At 36.9% G+C, this 24,491-nt stretch overlaps 1 protein-coding gene across 5 annotated transcripts in view; it reads right to left on the bottom strand.

The window, feature by feature from the left end:
* Positions 1–766: 766 nt before the first annotated feature.
* TPP2 (tripeptidyl peptidase 2) overlaps positions 767–24,491 on the bottom strand; it is an 82,707-nt gene continuing 58,982 nt past the window's right edge. For 2 of the 5 annotated variants that reach the window (XM_063595858.1, XM_034936943.3), the window contains 7 exons: positions 22,735–22,886; positions 16,200–16,296; positions 15,017–15,147; positions 12,063–12,188; positions 5,445–5,652; positions 3,517–3,636; positions 767–1,708 (listed from right to left, as the gene is read on the bottom strand). In XM_063595858.1, coding sequence (XP_063451928.1) covers positions 1,619–1,708; positions 3,517–3,636; positions 5,445–5,652; positions 12,063–12,188; positions 15,017–15,147; positions 16,200–16,296; positions 22,735–22,886 — 924 coding nt within the window. In that variant the 3' untranslated portion in view covers positions 767–1,618. Of the gene's footprint in view, positions 1,709–3,516; positions 3,637–5,444; positions 5,653–12,062; positions 12,189–15,005; positions 15,148–16,199; positions 16,297–22,734; positions 22,887–24,491 lie in introns of those variants that run through there. The other 3 variants (XM_034936941.3, XM_034936942.3, XM_055096978.2) reach the window with 2 other exon arrangements.

Below are 24,491 nucleotides of genomic sequence, written 5' to 3'. Positions count from 1 at the left end.
CAAAAACAAGCAGCAGTCCAGTTTGGGTTAAAGGGCCAAACGTTACTGATCCCTGCTGTAGGTAGTACTTACCTGAAATAGCAAAACCTGGGTTGTAAAGCAAGGTCTGTAATTAATTTCCAACAGTTGATCAGCCATATAACCTTGGGAAGTCATCCTACCTTTACTGAGCTTCTCCATTCTCTTACTGGACTAAACCTATACAAATGGGGACCTGTATGTGTGTGCAGGTGAAAGTCCATGAGTGTGTGAGAGAGAACATGCATGTAGCTTTCATGGATAGACTTTAGACCCTAGCTAGCCCAGAAGGTGTGACCAATATGCTTATACATGTATTTATGTTTCTCATAAACGCTCTAACACTTCATGAGATACAGCAGAAACAGTTGGGAGTGACTAAGGATTACTGGTAGTAATTTTAAGCAGCAGTAAATCTTAAGAGAACAAGATAAAAAAATCATACATACACACAATTTTCCATTAGATAAGGGATTGTAAACTTTTCAATACTACTTTTGTCTGTTTATTTGGTGGAGGAATGACGAGAGATGCACGTGTAGTAGCCAAAGATAAAAATAATAAAAAGTTAGATATGCACAAAAGTTAATCATACAAGAAGTGGAAATATATTCAAATAATTGTAAGCCTATGAGAAACACTGTAAAATAGATTACCTTATGTTTAACTTTTTTTGTCTATGTATTTAATGTATTATTTCTGTTATAACCCCAAATTTTATTTATGAAAAATTAAGACCAACTTTAAGAAGCTTCAATATTCACTTTTATTATTTATAAAAAAAAATTAAGGTACCAGAGTGCATATGGTGTACTGTGATCTTGGTTTTGCAAATTTATTCACGTGTTTTACATTATTTCAATTTTAATAAACATATCATATGTGTATCTTTACAATACCTGATAAAGATTCAGCTGTCTGGCACTTACACATGTATTCTTAGAGTTCATTCTGATGCTCTGAACCTCAAGAGGATGTGAAAATGACTTGCCTGTAATTACCCCAAGATGAAGATTTACTGAAGCAGTTATGCTCCAGCAACTGCCACTCATTTGTGCTGGTTCTACTTTTTCCCCTTAATTGAATGTAAACATTTGCCAAAAAAAAAAAAAAAAAAAAAAAAAATTCTGGAAATGAAGTTGTTAGTTTTTAGTCCAATAAATAATTTTAGCTACGCTTAATGTAGCTTTTTTAAGGCCTTCATACAATTGAAAAAAATTAAAGTTGAGCATGTTAAAACCCTGTTCATTTATAAAATAAAAAATAGTACTTTACAGGTTTGCAGTTAAAAGTTACCTTCCAAAACCTATCATGCATGTCATAAGCTGCAACCCAACTCGAAATCCTAGGTGCTGGCAGGCAGGGCACATCCCCGTGCCAGCAATGTGAGGCATTAAGAAAACACCATGATGTCAGAGGTCTAGATTTACATGTATTAAGCCACACGTCAGTGAATTCTCTGATAAATACATGTCATTTTAATAATCAGTACTGGATAGTGGATGAAAACATGCATTAGACTAAAAATGCCACAAATTTGTTTTTATATCCATTCACTATAAAACTTCCTTTTTTAAAATTTAAAGTCTTGTTTCCTATTTTAGAATACGCAATAATCGGGAGGATACATGATGGGGAGCCAGTTTTCAGTAAAAGATGCACAATGGGTCCATCCAAGTAACTTCATCAGCTACAACAAAATACAATAATATATTATTATAAAGGAAGTGACAGATTTTTAAGCTCAGTATTTAGAATAAATTCTGTATTAAATAATAACAGTAAGGTAGTAGCATATAGAACCTTCCTTCCACCAACCGTCACCCACCCATTGATCCTCCTTCCCACCAACCAACTTTTCTTACTATCAACCAACTTTCCTACCAACCAACCTATTGTTCTCATCATTATCCTTACCAACTGTCCTTTTCCCTCTTTCCTATTCACCTGTGTTCCTCCCTTCTTCCTTCCAACTTACTTGTTCCTTTCCTTCCTACCAACCTAAGTTCCTTTCATTCATTTTTTCTGAGTAACTATCATGTCAAACACTGGGAAAACAGCACTGAACAAATTCACCTCCCACTTTCAGGAAAAATAAATAATAAGCAAATTAATAAATGAATAAACAAGTAAGATATTTATCAGGTGTACAGTAGAAATAATATTTGACACAATATAAACTAACTGGAGAGTTAGATGGTTAAGAAAGGATCTCTATGGAGGCGATACTTCAGTTGAGTTTGAATGACAAGAAATCTGTGCGAAAATCTGGGAAAGACATTCCATCCAGCCGGAGTAGTTAGTGCTAAGGTCCTTTGGTAGGAAAAGGTGTGGCTGTTTGTGCTAAGCAGAGATGCTGGTGTGGCAGAAGCAGAGTTTGTATGGGCAAGTGTGATATGAAATAAGTCTGGAGAGGTAGGCAGGGGCCTTATGGACCACTGCGGAGAGTTTGGATTTTATTCCAAATGTGATGGAGATTCAACAGCAGGTGTCAAAAGGCATCTTTTCCAGCTGCTGTGTGGAGAACAGGCAGCAGGGGGGGCAGAGTGGAGGGCAGACAAGTTAAGAAACACTCCCTGATGTGAATGTCGGCAGGGATCACTGGCTTTACAAACCTAAGTGCTCACGGATCAGATTCCACATGATGAGAACCACATTAGACATATCAACACCTGGCTCCAGAAAGAGTTCTCTTAATCTAGTCAAAGATCTGGAGGAGCTAATTTAAAATGTCTTACAATTTGGACTGACTGGTGAAGGTAAACAAAAAGCTCTAAGAGTAAATATGAATATAGCTTACTCTAATTATCAAACATTTTCAGAGGAACCTACTGATCAGTTTTACATCCAAAGGGTACCTTACATATAAAGTATAATTAACCTGGACTTGCCCTTTAGCTGAATCTGGCACCACCAAACTCCCCTGCCTTCACGTATCCTTTAGGCATAAACCAATTATGCATGTTCAAAGACGAGGTCAGACTAAAGTAACTTCTGTAGAAATGAGCTAAATTTTTTTACTTGACAACTAACTTGTGCAGAAACCTCAACTATAGAATTTCTCTGCACATAATATTGTATATGGTAAGATAATTTTAAAAATACCTACCATCTCAAATGAAGAATAAAATCATATATAAACTCCAGAAGTTGAACCATTTTAGAGTTGAGGCAACATGCCTTTAAAAGGATTTGTTTCCTTCATAAAGAAAAACTGGCTTCTACGGTTACAAAATTCAAAATGCATTTGCTCTAGTTGAAAACATTTGAGGCTAGTATCAGTTTTTTGGAAAGCAGTGAAAAGTGTTTTTAAAATTTAAATAGCTTATTGACTGTCTCTCATATATTTATTCTATAGTTCATATTACGCTAATTACTGTAATAACTGGTCACAATAAAACCAGTATTGCTATATCACAGTCCTAATCCTTTCTAGTTATCTTGTCACTATGCAATATCAAAGTGATGCTTAACAGTGACATTTTAAATATCACTTACTTGAATACAATTTTTCCAGTTTTCTTTTGTTGGTTTTTCTTCCACAAGTTTAGTTGCAAATTTAAGGCCTCTCCCATACATTTTATTTACTAATGCATGTTTATATGCAAATGTCAAAACCTACAATGTAAAACATGATAAAGCTTGTTTATAAAATAATTTACATTTTAAGGCATTAGCTTTAACAATAAAATTAAGGCTTTAACAGAAGTGTAGCTTTTGAAATGAATATGGTACATAGAGTACATTTTAAAAAACTTTTAAAAAGAAAATTGGTGTCTTCAAAAGAGCTGAGTATTCCACAGAATGAACCATCAGTTTTTTGGGAAGAAAACTAATATGAGAAATTATTAGCCGTGGAAATCCACTTAAAAATACCTCTTCATGCACAAGAAACCAGAGCTAACATAAATAATTACAAAGATGCAAATCAGGATAGAAATAAAAAATGCCAAAATTGCAAATGAGGATAGAAGTAAAAAAACAAGTATTAGATTATATAAACATGGTTTCTTTGGTACAAGTTTTTACCTGTAATTATTGCATCTATCAAATATACTTATAATCATTTATATATATTTTTGGTCTCTACTTTGGAATGTGGAGAATGTACTCAAAGAAAATCCTATGACACTGATTTGTACTGTAAAGGCAACTAAAGTATTTAACAATTGTTGCCATAAACACAGTAAACACAGTAAACAGGTAATAGAATGCATAGCCCCTAATATAGTAGTAGTATTGCAAAAATAGAATGATCTATAACAATTTTATTATGATGTTCATCAAGTGTTTGTCAATCTCTGTTACATTCCTCAAAGACAGAAACCAGGTTCTTATTCATCTTTATGTTTCCAGTAGTAAGTAGTGTCTGGCACACAGGCCTTCAATAATTGTTTGCAATAACAGCAAATATTGTTGGGGACTTTGCAAGTACTTAATACTCATTCATCACAGCCTAAGGCAGGTCGTGTAGATAAGAAACTACAGTATTAAAATTTAGTAAGTTGCCTAAGGTCATACATAAAAGTGGTAGAGGCAGGAGCCAAACTCAAGGGCTCTAATTTCAGATTCAAATTCCTGACCTCTGCTGCAATACTGGCTCCTTCAGTTTCCCAAATATAACTGAGTAACTGAGTACCTTCTTTAAATGCACCACTGTACTGTGCTGGAAAAATCTGAAGCATATAAGAATTTTCTTGCCACTTCCAGGGTTCTTTACTGCAAATTACCAGTTAATTCTGAGAACAAGCACCTGTCTACTAAAACAAAATGATGGTCTGTGATACGCGAGGGGAATCCTACTGACTCCATTTACTTTATTTTATTTCCACAGGAAAAGAAGATTAATAACTTGTATAAACGCTATTGCAAGAATTATAGTAGAGAGCTAAGAGATTTAAAATGTTTTTGTAACCAAAATCCAAAAAAGTTCATCAACGATGCTTTTACGAATTGGGTTTTAAAACTGATTAGCTACAAATCAAGATGATAACTACTTAGAAATTCAAGAGTTTTGAGGAAAATAAGTAACATCTAAACTAACCAGTATGTCTCCTCAACCTGCCCCCAATCTCCTACCAACAAATTAGCATATAACTAGAGAAGGGTGGGCCTGAAGGCATTTTCTAGAAGACTTTCTTAATTTAGCTACATACATAACTGGTTTAACTAAAAGCCTACTACACATATTCTCAAACTGTTTTTAAAATTATCGTGGTTTAACAGCCAGTTTGCAGTACCACAAAATAATGTTTTTTAAAAAAAGGTGAGACAAACATGAAGTACTAGGCTAAACATGTCATATTCAGAGCCCAGCGTAGCCTCTTTCCATTTATCTTCTTCCTCTTTTAACCAGCAGTGGGGCACAAGAGAGGTCTGTGAGGTAACCCCAAGAACTTTGCTGAAACAAGAAGCAGAAAGGTTACCTTAGTGTCAAAGAGATCAGTCCATTTAGTAGTTTCCCAAAATGTTTCTGCCAGAGAATCCAAAGGACTTTCTCCTTCCTCCTCCTTTCCTTCTGCATCAGTGGAAATGGCTCCATCTTGAGCCTGGGTGTGAAGAAGATGGTCTGCCAGGGCACAACCTTTCCTACAAAGGGCATCTACGAGGGTGGATTTTTGTTTGTCCATGTCACTGTACAGCAAATTAAAAAATATTTCAGATATCAGTAAAATGTCTTTAAATGTCTTTAAAAGTAAATTCTTATCTGAATTTAAATTCATGTATTCTTTTGCCTAAGATTTATAATGCAGAAATACTGTATATCCAGGTACGCACAATTGTATTGTACATCAAATATGATGCCTTATTAATAAACATCAAAGGAGCTACTATATTACACATATAGATTACATGAGTTAGGGTAGCTGCACCTGGTTGAAACGGAATGCCAGAAGCAACAGAGTTGAAAGGTTAATCACTATTCTAAATTTTTTTAGCTATATAACTCTTAATCAGGTAAATGACTTTTGAGTTTTCAGTTTTCTTATAAATAGTAATCATTACACATTTGTCTATGAGTATACCCAGAGGTTATGTCTTAAAACTTTCAGTTCATGACTAGGACAAATAAATGTAATGCTTTACTCTGAATGTGCCAGCAACTGTCTCAGCATTTTAACATGTTAATTCATTCACATTCAAAACAATTCTGAGTAAGAGACTATTAATTACTGCCATGTTGCAAAGGAAGAAACTGTGGCCCAAAGAGACTATGCAATTTGTTCAAGGTCCTCCAGTTAGGAAGTGGCAGATCCAGGATTCTAAGCTTAGCAGTAGAAATCTGTAATCTGTGCTCTTAATCACTACGGCACATTGCCTTGATCCAGGGCAGACATCTTTGTTTTCTTCAATGCATTCCATGTGCCTAGGACAATGCCCGGCACAGAATGGAAACTCAATAAATCATTGCTGAATGAAATACAACCACCACCTACACTCCAGGGAAAAGTGTTAGTCTCTAGAATGTGTGCTTATTTGAGGCATTCTGTCCAACTTATGTCAGATACACGTGAAAACGATGAGGACTAAAAGTACTGAGAAAATGATGATGATTGAGGCACTTAGCTGTGGAACAAACTAACAGCTAAGAGTGACTCTGAAAGACTCAGAGTGAAATGTGTAGCATGTGAAAACTGCCGGGACTGTACCATCAATAAGGATCCGCAGTAGGAAAGACAGCCATCAACCCAACAACTTGAAGGCTCAAGGGCTTACCCACATTAATCCTGCGCACCAAGGAGTCCTGTTAATCTAAGAGGCCGCATGGCAGGGAACATGAACACTAAGTACCATAGAAAATGCTGCTGCTGAAACATTGCCCGAGACCGGGGTATTCTCAGAGGTTCAAAGCCCATTTGATCCTGTACCTTGAAAGTGGGCAGGGAGGCAATGTGGGTAGTAGAGAAATTCCTTCACACTGGCAGAGTTCATCAAAGAGGGCAATTACCAACCCCAATACATTTGCAATGTAAATGAAACTATGCCTAAAAGATCCCTCAGTGCTTCTCAGCACAGTGCTTCAAAGCTTGAAGAACCAACTTTCACTGCCTTTTTGTAGAGATGTTTCTGGGTACTGCTTGTTTACACTGGAATTAAGAAGAAAAGGATTTACGAGTAGACTTTTGGGACTTCCAAGCTGTGGGGCATCTGCATGGCTTGCCATTGCCTGATCCACCCTCCTTCCCCCTCCTCTTAGATGCCAGGTGCCATCCTCAAATGTCTTCTCAGCAGTCCTTTGCTTATGCCTTCCAACAACCCAAGGTGTCGGGCACAACTACTATCCTGATTTTGTGAAGGAGAAAGGGGCTTGGAACAGCAATGGGTTGACAAGGCAGGTTTCCACACCCAGGCTGATACTTGTAGATTGGTCAGGGTGGTGGGTAAAAGTCAGAGGGAAAGATGCAAACCTTCTTGGAAGGCAGCGAGGTTTTGCAAAAGCTTCGAAAGAGGATTTGGCTGAAGGCAGTCAAATTCTCTTATCCGGAGCCTGAGAGCAAACGGCAGATAACAATGGAATGTAAAGAAACTTATCTAGATAAATTGGTTTCCTCCTGTCCCCAAAACCCAACCTCTGATCATTCACAAGCAGGACTGCTTTCTACTTGGGGGGTCGACAATGTTTGTTACCCACAAATTGTGTTTGCTCCAAGCTTTTGTCATTAAATCTGTACTAAATAAACGCGAGCATCACTGGCTTAGGGGGACTGCTAACTCTCTTCGGCCCCTAGTGCCGGCAGTCCCTAGCCTGCTGTTTCACTGGATACCTGTGTCTGAGTACTCCTTTCCTTTCATCTGTCACTCGGCCACAGTCTGAGGGACAGACTTGGCAGGTGGTGCCCCATGAGAGGAACGCTGCAATGGATCACAATGGAACCCTCGAAAATGAAGGTGAAGAGACTGCGCAGTCAGTAAGTCACTGGTGCCCGCTTGGGATTTCCAAGTTCGAGGGAATTGTTCAGGCTAGGGTTTCATCATGGGACAACAGTTATCAGCTCAACAGCAACAGTATATAAAAGTGTTGAAACAGCTGCTTAAAGCTAGTGGAGGCTCGGTTTCGCAGGCTCAATTAAGGGACCTAATGCAAACTGTTGTTTCCCATAACCCATGGTTCCTCCCCCTTCTCCCTCAGCCCCGCTGTTACCGGGCAAAGATAACAAAGAGGAAACGGAGGTTTTGCCTGAGCCCCGTCCTCCAATACATTGGAGAAAAGACAAGGAATATGCTACAGCTATGGGACCCTGTCTTAGGCAAGCGGCATTAGAAGGGGAGCTCTTGGCCTGCCTGGTAACGCAAAATTGACAACACCATCAGGTGTATGAACCCGTTACTTTAAACGCTTATAAAGAGATAAGGAAAAGCATTAAAGAAAACGGAGCCGCTAGCCCATTTACAAGAGGGTTGAGGTCACTCTGCAGATCTCTTTCTAATAATGGCCACTGTTATTTCTCCCCTACCCCTGATGAGGCTCTCTCAAAATCTTATTTAGGTAGAACAGTGACCTTTAAAGGGAGAGAAATTACAAAGAGCCCATGAATTAGCTCAGGAACAATTAAAAGCCAGCCACATACAACTGTCAAACAGCCCTTGGAATTTGCCCATTTTCCTCATTCCCAAAAAGTCTGGCAAATGGAGACTTTTTCATGACTTACGGGCTATCAATGCTAATTTGCAACCTATGAGGCCCCTTCAACAGGGCCTCCCTTCCCCAGCGGCAATTCCTGTAGTTTGACCTATAGTCTTATTGACTTAAACGACTGCTTTTATACTATTCCCCTTGCAGAACAGGACAGAGAAAAATTTGTGTTTAAAATACCAGTTATCAATAAAGGCCAGCTCACCAATTTCATTGGAAAGTACTTCCTCAAGGAATACTGTGTCAGTATCATGTAAATCAGGCTTTGCTCCCCATTAGAAAAGACTTTCCTAATTGCAAGATTATTCATTTTATGGATGATATTTTACTAGCAGCTCCAACGGAGCCAGGACTTGTAAGTCTATATGCCTCTGTCGTAAAGAATACACAGTTAAGAGGTTTAATCATAGCACCTGAAAAAGTACAATTGTCTTCTCCTTAGAAATATCTTGGATACATTCTAACTTACCGGTCAGTAAGACCTTAAAAAGTTAAATACTAGCAACTTACACACATTAAATGATTATCAGAAATTACTAGGAGATATTAACTGGCTTCATCCCACCTTGGGCATAACTGATACATTACAAAACCTGTTTCTATCCTAAAGGGCAATACAGCCCTAGACTCTCCCAGGTATTTAACTCCTGAAGCAAAAAGGGAAATTGAGGAAATAGAGCATGCTATTTTTCAGAGGCAACAGGATCGCACAGACCCACGATATTCAATATTCAGTTTAATTGTTTGTTTTTCCTACTAAGCATTCCCCAACAGGATTAATAGGACAGATGTCCCCAGGGCTATGCTTCCTAAAATGAGTTTTTTGCTCACATACCAGAACTAAAACTCTATCTCCCTATACCCAGCTAGTTAGTAAAATCATCTATTTAGGCTGCAGATGATGCAATCAGTTGCTAGGTTATGACCGTGATGTCATCGGAAGTCCTTTAAGTAAAAAGCAATTCAAAGCAGTCTTGCCCTTATCTCTAGACCTGCAAATAGCACTCTCTGATTACACAGGCCATATAGAACATGCCCTTCCTGCCGATAAACTACTTCAGTTATTATGTAGTACTCCTGTAGTTATGCCTACAAAAGTGGTTCACCGCCACACCCCCCCCCCCCCAAATACCTAATTCTTTAATGCTTTTTATTGACGGCTCTGGTAAAAATGGAAAAGTGGTTATTTGGTGGAGACTGCACAATTCCCTCACTTGTTCTGGATTTACTAACACTCAAGAAAGCTGAGGTTGGAGCCTTAATACTGGCCCTAGAGACCTTTTCTGCTCAGCCAATCAATATGGTTAGTGACTCTGCTTACTCTGTTTATTTATTGCAGAACCTTGAAACAGCCCTTATTAAGTCCACTCTCAAGCCCACCCTGTGTGCAGTTTTTCTTTGATTTCAGCAATCGGTGGATCAATGTACACATCCTATTTTTATTACACACATTTGGGCCCACAGCTCACTGCCTGGCCCCCTAGCTTATGGCAATGATCAAGCAGACCTGCAGGTTATGACATCACTGCTTGACCAAGCCACCCATTCACATCAATGTTTCCACCAAAATTGGAGAAATTTATCTAAACGATTTCAACTTACCCAAAGGCTAAACAAATTATCCTGCAATGCCCAAATTGCCAGCTCACAGGCATGTCCCCTCCTTCAACAGGTGTTAACCCTAGAGAACTAGAACCTAATCAGTTATGGCAAACAGATGTTACACACATCCCTAAATTTGGAAAACTAGGATATGTACATGCATCCGTTGATACCAATTCTCACCTAATTAGCATACATGCTCTTCCTGGAAAGTCTGCTCAATATGTTATTAAACATCTTCTTTTAACTTTTGCATTTATGGAGCGGCCCACAAAAATTAAAACTGATATTGGTCCAGCTTATGCCAGCTCAAAATTTCAGCAATTTTGTCACATGTGGAACATCCAACATTCCACAGGCATCCCTCACAACCCCCAAGGACAGGCCACAGTAGAACGTGTCCAATCCACCCTTAAAAATATGCTCAGAAAACAACAAAAAAGTGAATATGAGTAAGGACCCTGCAACACTACTGGCAGAAGCCTTATTTACCCTTACTTTTTAAAATCTAAACGATAAATTTCAATCAGCTAAAGAAGAGCATGTTGCTAAAACCTCTCAAGACATAAACCTGCAGTTTTATGGAAAGATATAAACAGTAATGTATGGTGCGGTTCAAATGAATTGTTAACACTGGGAAGAAGACATGCTTGTGTTCACACCCCCTCAGGTCCTCCTTGGATTCCAGCACGAGGCATCAAACCATACCATAGCGTGGCTAGGACCCAACCCGGTACCAGAAATGAAGAAAATGACCCTGTGGGACCCATAGCCCTGGATGATGCAGCTTCTTCAGACGACACAAACCCTGGACATTACCTGGGAGATGCTGAAGAAAACTCAGAAGGCTGAATGAATCCTGCTCTGGACATAGACACCATTCACTCCAGATAATTTGTTCCTTGCTATGCTTTCCGTTGTACACTGCAACTCTTTTGGGTATTAACCCTTCTTATTCTCTCACTCTGCCTGCAACCCATACCTGCTACACTCTATTGGGCTCATCATTTAGATTTGCCTTTCTTCTGCCCTGTTACCTGGGCAGACCCCACCTTCCCAGCCTCCAATAAAGTAACTGCTTGGCTGGAAGGGGGTAACATACCCTCAGTGGGGTTCCTTAGTAACAGCACACATTGGACTGAGGTGCCAAGAAACACTACATGTCACTCCTTGATTGGAAAAGAATGTTACTGATTATACTCATTTTGTCTTATGTTATTTACTAATTCTAGGATGCAAAGCTGGAATACAAGCAGTAACCACTACGCCAGACAAACCAGTTGCTGCACACATCTGTACTCTTCAATCAACAAAACCTGATGCAAAAAAACAGAAAATGGGGAGATGTAGGAGATTGGTCAGGGTGGTAGGTAAAAGTTAGAGGGAAAGATGCAAACCTTCTTGGAAGGCTGGGAGGTTTTGCAAAAGCTTTGAAAGAGGATCTGGCTGAAGGCAGCCAAATTCTCTTATCTGGAGCCAGGGAGCAAAAGGCAGATAACAAGGGAATGTAAAGGAACTTATCTAGATAAATTTGTTTACTCCTGTCTCCAAAAACCAACCTTTGATCATTTGCGCTAGATAAATTTGTCTACTCCTGTCTCCAAAAACCAACCTTTGATCATTCATGTGCAGGACTGCTCTCTACTTGGGGGTCGACAATGTTTATTACCCACAAATTGTGTTTGCTCCAAGCCTTTGTCATTAAATCTCTACTAAATAAATGTGAGCGTCGCTGGCTCAGGGGGACTGCTAACTCTCTTTGGCCCTTAGTGCTGGCAGTCCCCTAGCCCGCTCTTTCACTGGATACCTGTGTCTGAGCACTCCTTTCATCCGTCGCTCGGCCAGAGTCTGCAGGGCAGACTCGGCAAATGCTGCCTGATGGATCCTGGCTGCCCAGAGAAGGGCTGGAATGATGCAGAAATCAGAAGGCAACCTGGGGGTGACACAGGTAATCTGCATTTGTCAGACCTGGGTTAAATTAGCTGTAAGATCCCTTTCTATTTTAGCATCCTCTGATCACGTAATCTAAATTCTACATATCTGGAGTATTCCTTTCCTCTCCTTAGGTTTTGTACTGACTGGCTGAGATTGAATACCTTTATAGTACATGAGGCTTTTTCCACTCAGGTGAAAGTCAGCTTTTCTTTCTACAGGCTTTTACAATTTGAAATATTTATTTAAAAATACTTGTATTTCATTATCTCTTAATAATTTCCTATCTGGCAATTTCATCTTCTATATTAGATGATAAGTTTCCTAAGAGTAGAGACTATCTTGCTCATGTTTTAAGTCCTTGTCAGTGATGCCTTACATGAAGTATTTGCTCAATAAGGACCTTGAAATCAAATCTAGTTAGGTATCCATCAAGATAATAGCTACATTTTAGGAAGCAACTTAATTGGAATCAGTATTTTAATGCCTAAATAAGTGCAGTTTAAATTTAACTAAAACATGATATTAACTAAAAGTTAATATCATTTTTAAGATTAGAAAATGGCATTTTATAATTTTTGATGTTAGTGATTTAAGAGAAAGCAATTTTGCATGGAAATGAGAAATTAATGCTTAAGTTGGCTGCTACTTGCCCATAGATGACATCTGTAAGAAATGTTAAGTATTTCCTGATAGCATCTTGTATAATATTTCAACTCTGAATATTGTCTTCTGTCCAAACACAACCTAGTCAGAGTCTATTTCAGTCAGGCCAAAGCAAAGGCCTGGAGAGAAATAGAAATTCTTTAATTACAAGGATAAACAAGTTGACCCAGTGTCGCTAAAAACTTAAAGCAGCTCCACTCTTAGCGTTTTTACAAAGTTTTATGGCTTCTTTTCTAGTTTTATCCCAGCTTATTTCAATAGCCATGATAGTCAATGTCTAGTAATCTCCAAAGTAGAAACTAAAAAAAAAAAAAAAAAAGAGATTAAAAACAGTGATAAAAAAAGACCAATAAGAAAACAAAACTAATATCGTATTAGTTTATGGCTCACTGTAATCTGAGATTGAGTTTCCTCTGTGGATGGTAAAACTGAGAAAACCATATGTGTTATTTCATGTAACACCTGAGTTTGAGAAAATCATATTATTTTCACAAAATGTAAAAAATAACAAAAGCTAGAAAGTATATGGGATAGTTAATGTCGGGGGCTGCAGAGAGCTCAAAGAAGACTCAAAATGGGACATTCTTTTTAGCAACTGGTTATCACTGGTGATCTGTGGAAGACAGTTTTAAAGTGACCAAGGCCAGCCTCCTCTTGCAATAAGATTAACAATGATCACCCTGAGACAGAAAGGAACACAATGAGGATGGGTGGGAGGCAGACGATGCTCCTTTTTCTGTGAGATAATACTGAGTTATGTTAACCTTCTCAAGAAGGGAGAAGAATATACAGAGAAAAGAAAGGGCATTGGCTGTGGAGGCAGATCCTGATTTGACTATGCGCTTTCCAACTTCCTAGCAGTGGCACCTGGGCCAAGTCATCTAAACTCTCTGAACTTCAGTTTTCTCTTCCTTAAAAGGGGGATACAAAGGCCCCTGCCTTCCATGTTGTTTGGAAGACTAAATTTAAATAAAACAATGTATTTAAAATGCCCTCAATAGTCCCTTATACATAATCGGCACTTAATAAATGGTGGCTGTATTTTCTGTTATTATTAACAACAACAACAAAATGGCAATGTTTTGAGACTATTCTTTTGAAAAATATGAAAAGGTAATAATAGTGGCCAAAGAAGCAATTTTAAATATATTCTATCCCACTTGAAAATTATTGCTTGTAAGATTCATAAGATCCTATAGTATCAATATAAATGATATAATGGAAAGAATTCTAGCAGTTTGGAATCCAAGTATTTTATGTAGAAAAAAATACTGACTGAAACTGAGAAAATTTTTAAGGAAAATTTAGTATTTTCAGGCAGCCTGAATAGTTTTGGTTTATTAGTTATAATAACCACAAAAGAATCAGGATATTTCTACCTAGTTAATGATCCCGTAAGTCAAAAATAAACAAAAGTGATAAACAAGTAACTGACACTGGGAGAGCTACCATGAGGTGATGGTTTAAGAGTTCATGGAAGGGTGAAAGTGACCAAATGGCAGCTTGCTTCAGAGTCACTGGACCATTAATTACACCAACATACGGAAATCACACTTGCATGGAAGGAACCATACCAACCACTCATAAACCCAGGGAAGCTTCTCTATTTACACACAGCATTAGGTTTTATAAAGGCAAAACTATAAATTCTCTCCTCCTATTCTCCCTAATACTATAAAACCAGTTTCATAAAAGTTGCCAGATAGTTTTAACCTAATTTTATTATCATTTATTTCACTACAAACCACGTATTAGGTTTTTCATGTAATTATTACAAACCAAATATTAGGTTTTTCATGTTACTGGACAATAAACATTTTAAAAATTATTTTATAGATTGTTAATTTTTGTCTTCCTGATATGGTCCAATTCACATAAACCCTCAAGTGGTTGGACTGCTTGATCACAGATATTCAAATCCCTCTACCTTGACAGCACTTAACAGTAGAGAAGGCAAACTACTTTTCTTGGGCTTACTCTTAAAAAGATTGGACAAAATTATTTTAAAATTTCTAAGGAGGGAGTATCCAAATAGTGATAATTCCCATTATAAGGATATAACAAACATCAGAAAAGCAATATCCTCTATAATATTAGTCCCTACTTTTTAAACAAGTTAACTAGGAAATGAGATGCAAGAAAGATTATTTACTGGTTAGGTACTTTTTTATAGTAGCTGCATCAGGCCTGGGATCAGTCTTCATTGCAATATAAACTGCTAGGGCTGTTTGATCTATATGAGAAATAACAGCATTTGCCGCATCAACAATTTCATTAAGTCTTTTCATTCGTTCCTGGAGAGGAAAAAAGAAATAATAAAAAATAGGTATATCAATCAGTATACAAAAGCAATTTCACTTCTGCTGTCTCAACCATGAGACCTACAACTGCAGTGTGAGTAAACTATGTAATTGACTTGTAGCCCAGGGGCTCCCTGCTATCCCCTACTGTGATTTTTCTAATTGCTGGTATCTCTATAAAACTTGAGCTCAGATGTATAATAAAAATATCTTATTTACATTCCCTGCTGGAGTACAATGGTGAGAGTAAGCAAAATATAAACTTCATAAAAATGTAAAGCTTTTTTTTTTAACAAAGGTAACTCCTTTTCTGTATTTCTTAAGATTCTAGAAATGTGATTGGCTATTGTCATTACTCTAGTTGCACACTACCTGAACACAGGAAAAAAAAAGAAAGCCCTAGCTGATGAAACCATTTCTTTCTGATCCATCACGAAAAACACAAAGATGAGAGTAAACATTATAATCAACAGTCTAACTGTGATTACCATGATGTTCCCAACAATTTGCTTCTCTCTTGTTAAAGTCTTTTAAGAAATCTCCTTTAAATACCCTCTGGTTCACTCTAAACCCTTGATGATTTTCAACTGATTAGGACAGCACTTTCCCACTGCTTTGATGAATAATGAGAACTGGTCCATGTCATGACAGACTAGAACTATGGCCAAGTCTCACAAATGAGAATCATTAACAAAGTTAATGCAAAGTAGGAATTCTTTCAGTGAAGGTGTTCAGATTTCCATCTGGCCAGGATTACTACGTTCTGCCCCTTGCCCTTTAGGTTAAGGTCATGAAAACAATCGTTAAGGTATCTTCTCTATTACTAATCTCATTGACCAAGCATGAGCAAGAATCCTAAACTAAACTCACAGTAGTGGCTAGGTCTTATAATAACCTTCATGAAAACAGCTTAACACAACATTCAATTTGAGAAAACATGTTTTAGTTAGCAAGAACAGAAGAGAAAGATAATGCACTTTTCCTCAAAACACAAACCTTATATAATTACAAACAAAATAAGATATATTAGAATGAACATGTCTAACCTTTTCAGCATCCAATTGATGAAGTCGTGCAACGTACAGAGGAAGATAATTAGGATATGTTTCTTTCAATTCGTTATAAATGTCACTAGAATCCAGCCTATGTATGTAAGAAGGAGAGAAATATTTACTTTTTTCTTTTAAAAAGAGTACTTCTGTCTTCTCTATTATTTAACATTGTTTGGAAGTTTAAGCCAATAAAATAAGACATTAATTTGAAATACAAGTATAGTCATTGACAAGGATTATCATTATTGGCAAGTAGTATAAATGGTTAACTAGAAAACAAAAATAAATCAAACTGGGCTGGGCATGGTGGCTCACCTCTGTAATCCCAGCACTTTGGGAGGCCAAGGCAGGCGGATCACAAGGGCAAGAGATCAAGACCATCCTGGCCAACATGGTGAAACCCCGTCTCTACTAAAAATACAAAAATTAGCTGGGGGTGGTGGCACATGCCTGTAGTCCCAGCTACTCGGGAGGCTGAGGCAGGAGAATCACTTGAACCTGGGAGGCGGAGGTTGCAGTGAGCCGAGATCAAACCACTGCACTCCAGCCGGGTGACAGAGTGAGACTCCATCTCAAAAAATAAATAAATAAATTAATTAATTAAAAATAAATAAATAAATCAAACTGAAAATTATTTCAATTAAGAGTTCAATAAGATATCCAAATAAAAATATGCATCAATAGCTTTCTTACATACCAGCTATTATATTTATTTAAAAGGAAGAAAAGCACATTCACAAATAGCTAGAAAGATTAAAAGATTTAAAAATGTCTCAGATCTATTAAACTTTTCTGAAAATTCTAGAAAAAATAAAAATGTAAACTTTTCTGAAAATTCCAGTCTTGAATGAATAGAGTTATTCTATGTTCCCCGATGCGGAGGCTGAATAAAATTCCCAATTCTACCTGATTATATGTATCAGGATAAAAACAAATTAACATACAAACTAGCACCAGAAGTGGGTAACTTACATTAAAGTCACTTAATATATTAACAAAACTGCACAGTAATATAAAAATGAGGTTGACCGGGATTTTGATACTATAACTAACTTTCTATGAAAATAAATTTAACTTGTAGACAACAAAATTTACACTAATTCTTAGTACAAAAAAATTAAGTCCTGTTTTTCTCTTTTCGCTAACAATTATCCAAGGGCAAAATCAACACTTTCGTTTTACATTTTAAAACTACTGCACCTTAATTATAAATTTTTTTTTCCAAAAAATGTTCTAAGGTTTTTAAAGTTTTGCTAGGGAATGCTAATAATTTTTTGCTGTTTTCTTCTAAAACACCTGTTAGGTAAACAACCTTTTCAATTTTTTCTCCATACAATTTTCCCATTTTAAGTGTGAATTTCAATGCTTTCTAGCATAGTAACAGATATATGTAACTATCACAACAGTCAACTTTAAAACATTTTTCATCAATACAAAAAGAAACCGCCATACCCTTTTGCTATCAGATCTCCCCAGCCTCCCCAGCACTAAGCAACCACTAATCTACTTTCTGTCTCTATAGATTTCCTCATTCTGGACATTTAATATGAATAGAATCATATAATACATGGTCTTTTTGTGACTGGCTACTACCACTTAACATACTATTTTCAAGGTGCATTCATGTTGGAGCATGTATTAATCCTATTCATGGCTGAAAAGGAATCCCCTGTATGGATACACCACATTTTGTTTGTCCATTCATCAGCTGATGGACATTCCACCTTTTGGCCATTATGAATAATGCTGCTATAAACTGTCATCAACATGTTTTTGTGTGAATATAGGTTTTTATTTTTCTTGGGTATATACCTGGGAGTGGAACTGCTGGGCCATATGGAAACTAAGTTTAATCATTTGAAGAGCAGTCAAGATTGTTTTCCAAAAAGTCTGCATCATTTTTGTATTCTTACCATCAGTGTCTGAGGATTCTGCTTTGTCCACATACTTGCCAAAACTCATCATCTGACTTTATGATTCCAGTCATCCTAGTAAGTGTGAAGTTGTATTTCATTGTGATTTTGATGTGCATTTCCCTGAAGACTAACGATTTTGAGCATTTTTTCATGCACTTACTGGTCATTTGTACATCTTTATAGAAATATCTATTCAGATTACTCACCCATTTAAAAAATTGAGCCATTTGCCTTTGTATTATGAAATTGTAGGAATTATTTATATATTCTGGGGGCTGGGTGTGGAGGTGGCTCATGCCTGTAATCCCAACACTATGGGAAGCTGAAGCAGGAGGATTAATTGAGGCCGGGGGTTCCAGACTAGCCTGGGCAACATAGTGAGATCCCATCCCTTAAAAAAATAAGCTAGGGGTGGTGGCGTGCACTTGTAGTCCTAGCTACTTGGGAGGCTGAAGTGGGAAGATCCCTTGAGCCCAGGGGTTCAAGGCTGCAGTGAGCTATGATCTTGCCACTGCAGTCCAGCCTGGGTGACAGAGAGAGACCCTGTCTCAAAAAAAAAAAAAAAAAGGTTAGCGTTCTTTATATATTTTGCATACAAGCTCCTTAAAAATATGTAACTTGCAAATAGGCCGTTCTTTTCACTTTCTTGATGCTATGCTAAAAGCACAAAAGCTTTTAATCTTGATTAAGTCCAAATTATCTATTTTTTTTCTTATGTTACTTATGCTTTTGGTATCTTTAAAAATCTTTTGCCAAATGTAAGGTCATGAAAGTTTACCACTACGTCTCATTGAGGAGTTTTGTAGTTTCAGCTCTTTGATACATTTTGAGTTAACTTGTATATATGATGTGAGGCAAGGGTCCAACTTCATTCTTTTTCTATATGGCTATCCAGTCCCAGCACCCTTTGCTGCAAATACTATCCTTTCCTCATTAAATGGTCTTTGCATCAGCACCCTTGCCAAAACTAAAAATTAGCTGACCATAGTCACATGGTTTTATTTCTGGACTCTTAATTCTATTCCACTGATCTATATATGTCTTACCCTTGTGCCAGTATAACACTGTCTTGTTTACTGTTGCTTTCTATTTAAGTTTTGGAATCAGGAAGTGTGAGCCCTACTTTGTTCTTCATTTTCAAGACTGTCTGGCTATTCTGAGTCTCAGGGAATCACATATGACTTTTAGAATCAGCTTGTTAATTTCTATAAAAGGATCCTGATGGGGATTCAACTGAATCATTCGATCAATATGAAGAATAGTGTAATGATATTAAGTCTTCTGGTCCACAGACAAGGAATACCTTTTCCATTTACTCAGGTCTTTTAAATTTTTTTCAACAATTGTTTTGTAGTTTTGACGTATAATTCTTACATCTCTTTTGTTAAACATGTTCCTACACATTTTATTTTTTTCAATGTTACTGTAAATGGGATTCTCTTAATTTCCTGTAAACTTTAAATTATTGATATATTTGGACTTAGGTCTTCGATTTTATTTTTTGTTTTTGATGTATCCTGTTTTTTTGTTCCACTGTTCCTCCTATACAGCTTTCTTTTGTATTAAGTGAACATTTTTAAATTAACATTTAAATTTATTTAATGATTTTTTTCAAGTTCATTTTTAGTTTTTTTTTAGTGGTTGCTCTAAGGCTTACCATATACATCTTAACTTATAAGAATCAGCTTCAGATTTTTCCTAGCTTAATTTCAGTGAGATACAGAAATGTTATCCCTTTATAGCTCTATTCCCCTCTCCTTCCTTCTGTAGTAGTATTCTATCTGTTGTATCTATTACTGTAATACACCAATTAATTAACTGTTATAATAATTACTTTACTATCTGCAGTCATTTTTTTAGCCCAATACAGTTTTGCTCCTTTGTGCTATTAGCAAATACATATTACAGAATATTACATTTAAATATTACATAGGCCTAATATATACACAATATTTATAGAACTGCTTTTTAAATTAGTTAACAGGAAAAAAATGAGAACTTTATGCTGTCTTTTATAATTCCATAATAATTAACTTTACCAGTGTTTCTTTCCCCACTCTCACCAATGTGGATTCAAATTACTGCCAGAGATCACCTGCTTTCAGGCTGAATAACTTCTTTTAGTACTTCTTATAAGGTGGGTTTGCTAGCAACAAATTCTCTGTTTTTGTTTACCTGGGAATTATTTCATTTTCATTTTTAAAGGACAGTTGTGCTGGATATAGGATTATTGGTTGAGATTTTTAAGCACTCTGAATATATTATCCCACTGCTTTCTGACCTCTACTGTTTCTGCTCAGAAGTCAGTTGTTAACCTTACTAGCATTTCCTTGTAAGTGATGAGGAGTTTTTGTCTTGCTCCTCTCAAGATCTTCTCCTTATCTTTGACTTTCAGTATTTTTAACATGCTATGTCTATTTGTGGATTTCTTTGCATTTACTTTGAGTTCACTGAGTTCCCTGGATATGTAGGTTAATGTCTTTCAATAAATATGGGGTGTTTCCAGCCATTATTTCACTGAATATATTTTTGCTTTCTCTCTGTTCTCCTGGTACTTCTGTTCCATGGATTTTGGTGCACTAATGGTGTCCCACATTTCTCTGAGGCTCTGCTCTGTTCATTTTTTTCATTCCTTTTTTCTCCACTGTTTTTGAGAGAGCCCTTAGGCACACGGACTTCTCCATCTTCTGTTGCAAATGAAGTCAATTCCTTCAGGAAGAAATTAGGAGCTATCAATTTTATGAACTCCTTAGGCCACACTGGCAAAATCACTAAGCCCAAGCTCTGGAACAGGGAGTGGAAGAATGGCATGTTTTTCTTTGAGTGACACCCCCACTTAAGGAGCTTAGCACTCTCCTGTGGTCTTCTCAGCTTGCCTCGTGTGGTATGGAACCACAGCCTCCTGGGCATTGGGGCCCCAGTGTTCCCAACAGTACTTTACAAGAGAGCCCCCACCTCTTGAGAGCACTCAGCTGGAACTGAGCCGCTGCAACTGGCAGTAGGTCAGGATGAGAAATGATGACGTCCTCCTCCTCCAAGGAGGAAAGCCTTCCCTCCCCCAGGAGCTGGAGCTCTTGAAGGCAAGATCTGAAGTAAAATTTCTGGCTCACTAACTGGGAGAGGAAAGGGAGGCAGTGGTCTTGGTTCAAATATCACAGACTCTTGCTTTTCTTATCCAATTCTTGTAGGTATTTTTGAATAGATGCTTCTTCATTTGCTCTATGTCCTTTGGACCATTTCCAGAGGCTTTAAAAAGTTGTTTTGTTTTGTTTTTAAATAATTTTCACTAGTTTTACTGGGGACCAGCATCATGGGTCTCCTCAGGCTGTCATGCCAGAAGACAATCTCTGCAATTTTACTTTTGAAGAATTTATATTATATTGTCAACTGTTTATGACATCCTAAAATCAGGCAGAGACAGACCTGAAGACTTTGACTTCCAGTGGAGATACAATTTAGTTTTAAGTGGGAAAGGTATATTTGCAAGTGAACTGACATTACAATGGTTCAATCTCTGGGAAATATTTTCACATCATGATGACTTCTATTCCCTCTAAAACCAAATAACTGCAAGGATGCATACATGATCAGCTGAAGAGGATTCCCATAGAATATCAGCAGTAAAAGAAATATTGCATAACAGATGGAAAAAGCAACTGACTTGACTACATAGAATAAATTTCAAGTAAAAAGCAAGCCCAAAGTCAAAGAGTACACTAGAGTAAAATCTGTGGCAAGTACAGAAAAGCATTAATATCTTTTATGTAAAAAGTTTTAATCGACCAGAAACACCTAATGTCTGAATAGAAAAAAAGGTGAAGAATATGCTCAACTGTCAGAAGCTATACTAATAACGAATGATAACATCTAAAAAGCTCTCCTTTAATAATAACTAGAGACGTAATTTAAGACAGCAGTAATGGCTGGTTTTTGCATTGCGTAGTAGCACACATACACAGCTAGATGGAGTGTAAATTATTATACTCATCTCAGAAAGCAATTTGGCAAAACATAGCAAGACGATTTTTACTTTTAAGATGCAATATGATGGAAATTTTAAAAAATCACCTTTATGTATAAAAATGTTTATCGCAGCATCATGAAGAAAAGCTATAAACATATATATGCAAAATAAAACGTTTAAATAGATTATGTTGCATCCATAGAACCATATACAACACAGACATTAAAAATAGTATTTTATAGGGCTGTTAAATCATAATAAAAAAGTAACCGAAAAATGGAAACTAATTTTATTCACACTGCTACATGTACAAACACAGAGGAAAAAAATAATAATAAGAGGACAATGACTATTTATGAATTGTGGGCAAAAGTGATTTTTCTTTTTTATACTTTCCAATAAAATTATCTTCCAAGAACAAATTAGAGTGATTAAAATAAAAATTAAAACATTTAATTACAAAATTATATATTTATAATTTAAATAAATTACACATTTATATAAAAAGAGGAAAATTTAAAAGCACCTATAATCCTACCAACTGCTGTTAATAATTTTAAATATGGTCTATGTATATATACACAATATTGTTATAGTTGGGAAAATAGAACTAAACATTTAAAGAATTAAAATACATTTAAAAACCTACTTTGTCATCCACTGAATTTTAAGATCTCGCAATGCTTCAGTAAACTCTTCTTTTAAATCTTTCTCTTTTTCTGAATCTTTTTCCTTATCTTTGCTGCCATTCTTAGTCTTTGTTGGTGGAGGTATTAAGTAGTAATGAACAGGGATTACATCCTATGAATGTGGAGAGAGATTCTTAGATTAATATGCTTAATTTTACATACATCAAAATCATCTTCAACAGCTACATGTCATGTAACACGGGCTGCACCTAAGTTGTACTACACTGTATTCTAGATTCTAAGGGTCACAATACACCAAAAATTCCAATCTCTGGTCCCAGTAATTTTCTCACAAACTGATGCTGAGTACTGATACTTCAAATATCTCCTTTAAAATAAAAGAGATAAGAACATACTTTTCTCCATTTGAGTATATTTGGTATTCTTGGCTTTACTTGGCAGACAGATGACAAAAGTACACTGACCTTTCACATTTTAAATCTGAGAAGGGGATGAAATAAGTTCAAACTAAGAAAAGATTCTCTAAGTAAATTTAAGGGGACGCTTATGCCTTCATTCAACCAACAGGACTTACTGAGTCCAACCAACAGGACTTACTGAGTCCCCGCGATGTGCCAGGTAATGCTAGAATAGGTAAAGAACAGACCAGATGCTGACATCTGATAGGAAGAAAACAAAACAGAAAAGGATAGAATGACTGTCAGGTAACGAGGGGGAGCCGATGGACACAAAGTGGTTATAGAAAGCCACTGTGAAGAGGTAATATCTTACACAAACGACCCTAAATGAACAAGGAGCAGATGAGCAAGTGTAAAGACCTGAGCTGGGTATAAAGCAAGCACAGCTGTATCTTCTGAGAAAGCAGGCAGCAGCCAACTTAAGTAGGGCTTGACAGAATATGGTTTAAAAAAGAAAAGAAAAAATACTATATATTGTATTTCCAAGTGCACTAAGAAGCATACCAGAAGAGTTTTACAAAAGACAGTGACATGATTAAAGATTTCTGCTTTTTGTTTAATGACTCTGGTTCCTGTATGGATTAAAATTTTGGTTTGTATTCTATTTGGAAAATAGATTATAGAGGGTAAAGGTGGAGGCAAGAAGACAACAAGTTAGGAAACAAACCTAGGAAACCCTACACTGCCTTAGACTAAAAATGGGTCGCAGAAATGGGAGAAAATGAATAGATTTGAGATCTTCTTTAAAGGTAGAACCAATGTGTTGCTGACAATGTTGAAAAATATGTGGATGAATAAGGTCAGTTAGGGATGGTGAATGGAAAAAGCAGCTCTGTGAGTGAGAAAGGGAAAGCAAAAAGCACCTGGGATCACGGAAGCCTTGAGGAAAAACCACCAAGAAGAAAGAGAAAATGATCAACTGCCCATTTAGCTGAGAGGCAGTGTACGATGAAGAAGGAAGGAACTGAAAACCCGGCAGCACAGAGCCTGCTGACCCCCCGGACAAGAACAGTGTCAGGGGACAGTGGAGCAGTCCAGGCTGGAGGAGACAGAGATGAAAAGAGAATGGAAGTCAACATGTCTGTGATTCTTTTGAGAAGTTTTGCTTTGAAGACAGCAGCAGAGAAATGGAGAGTAACTGTATTTATTTTATTCACAGATAAGTCTTGACTTGTGAAAGGTAAAGCATTATTTGGGAAATGAAATCACATGCTATACCTGCTAGATTTGTTTTTGGCACAGTAACTGGGTGTCCTTAATTAAGTCGTTATTTATTAAGTCAGTTCCTCAAATTCTAT

Source organism: Pan paniscus, chromosome 14 (genome assembly GCF_029289425.2).
Source record: "Pan paniscus chromosome 14, NHGRI_mPanPan1-v2.0_pri, whole genome shotgun sequence".
NCBI lineage: Eukaryota > Metazoa > Chordata > Mammalia > Primates > Hominidae > Pan > Pan paniscus.
Note: the sequence above shows the minus strand (reverse complement) of the source record. Positions and strands in the feature narration are given on the sequence as shown.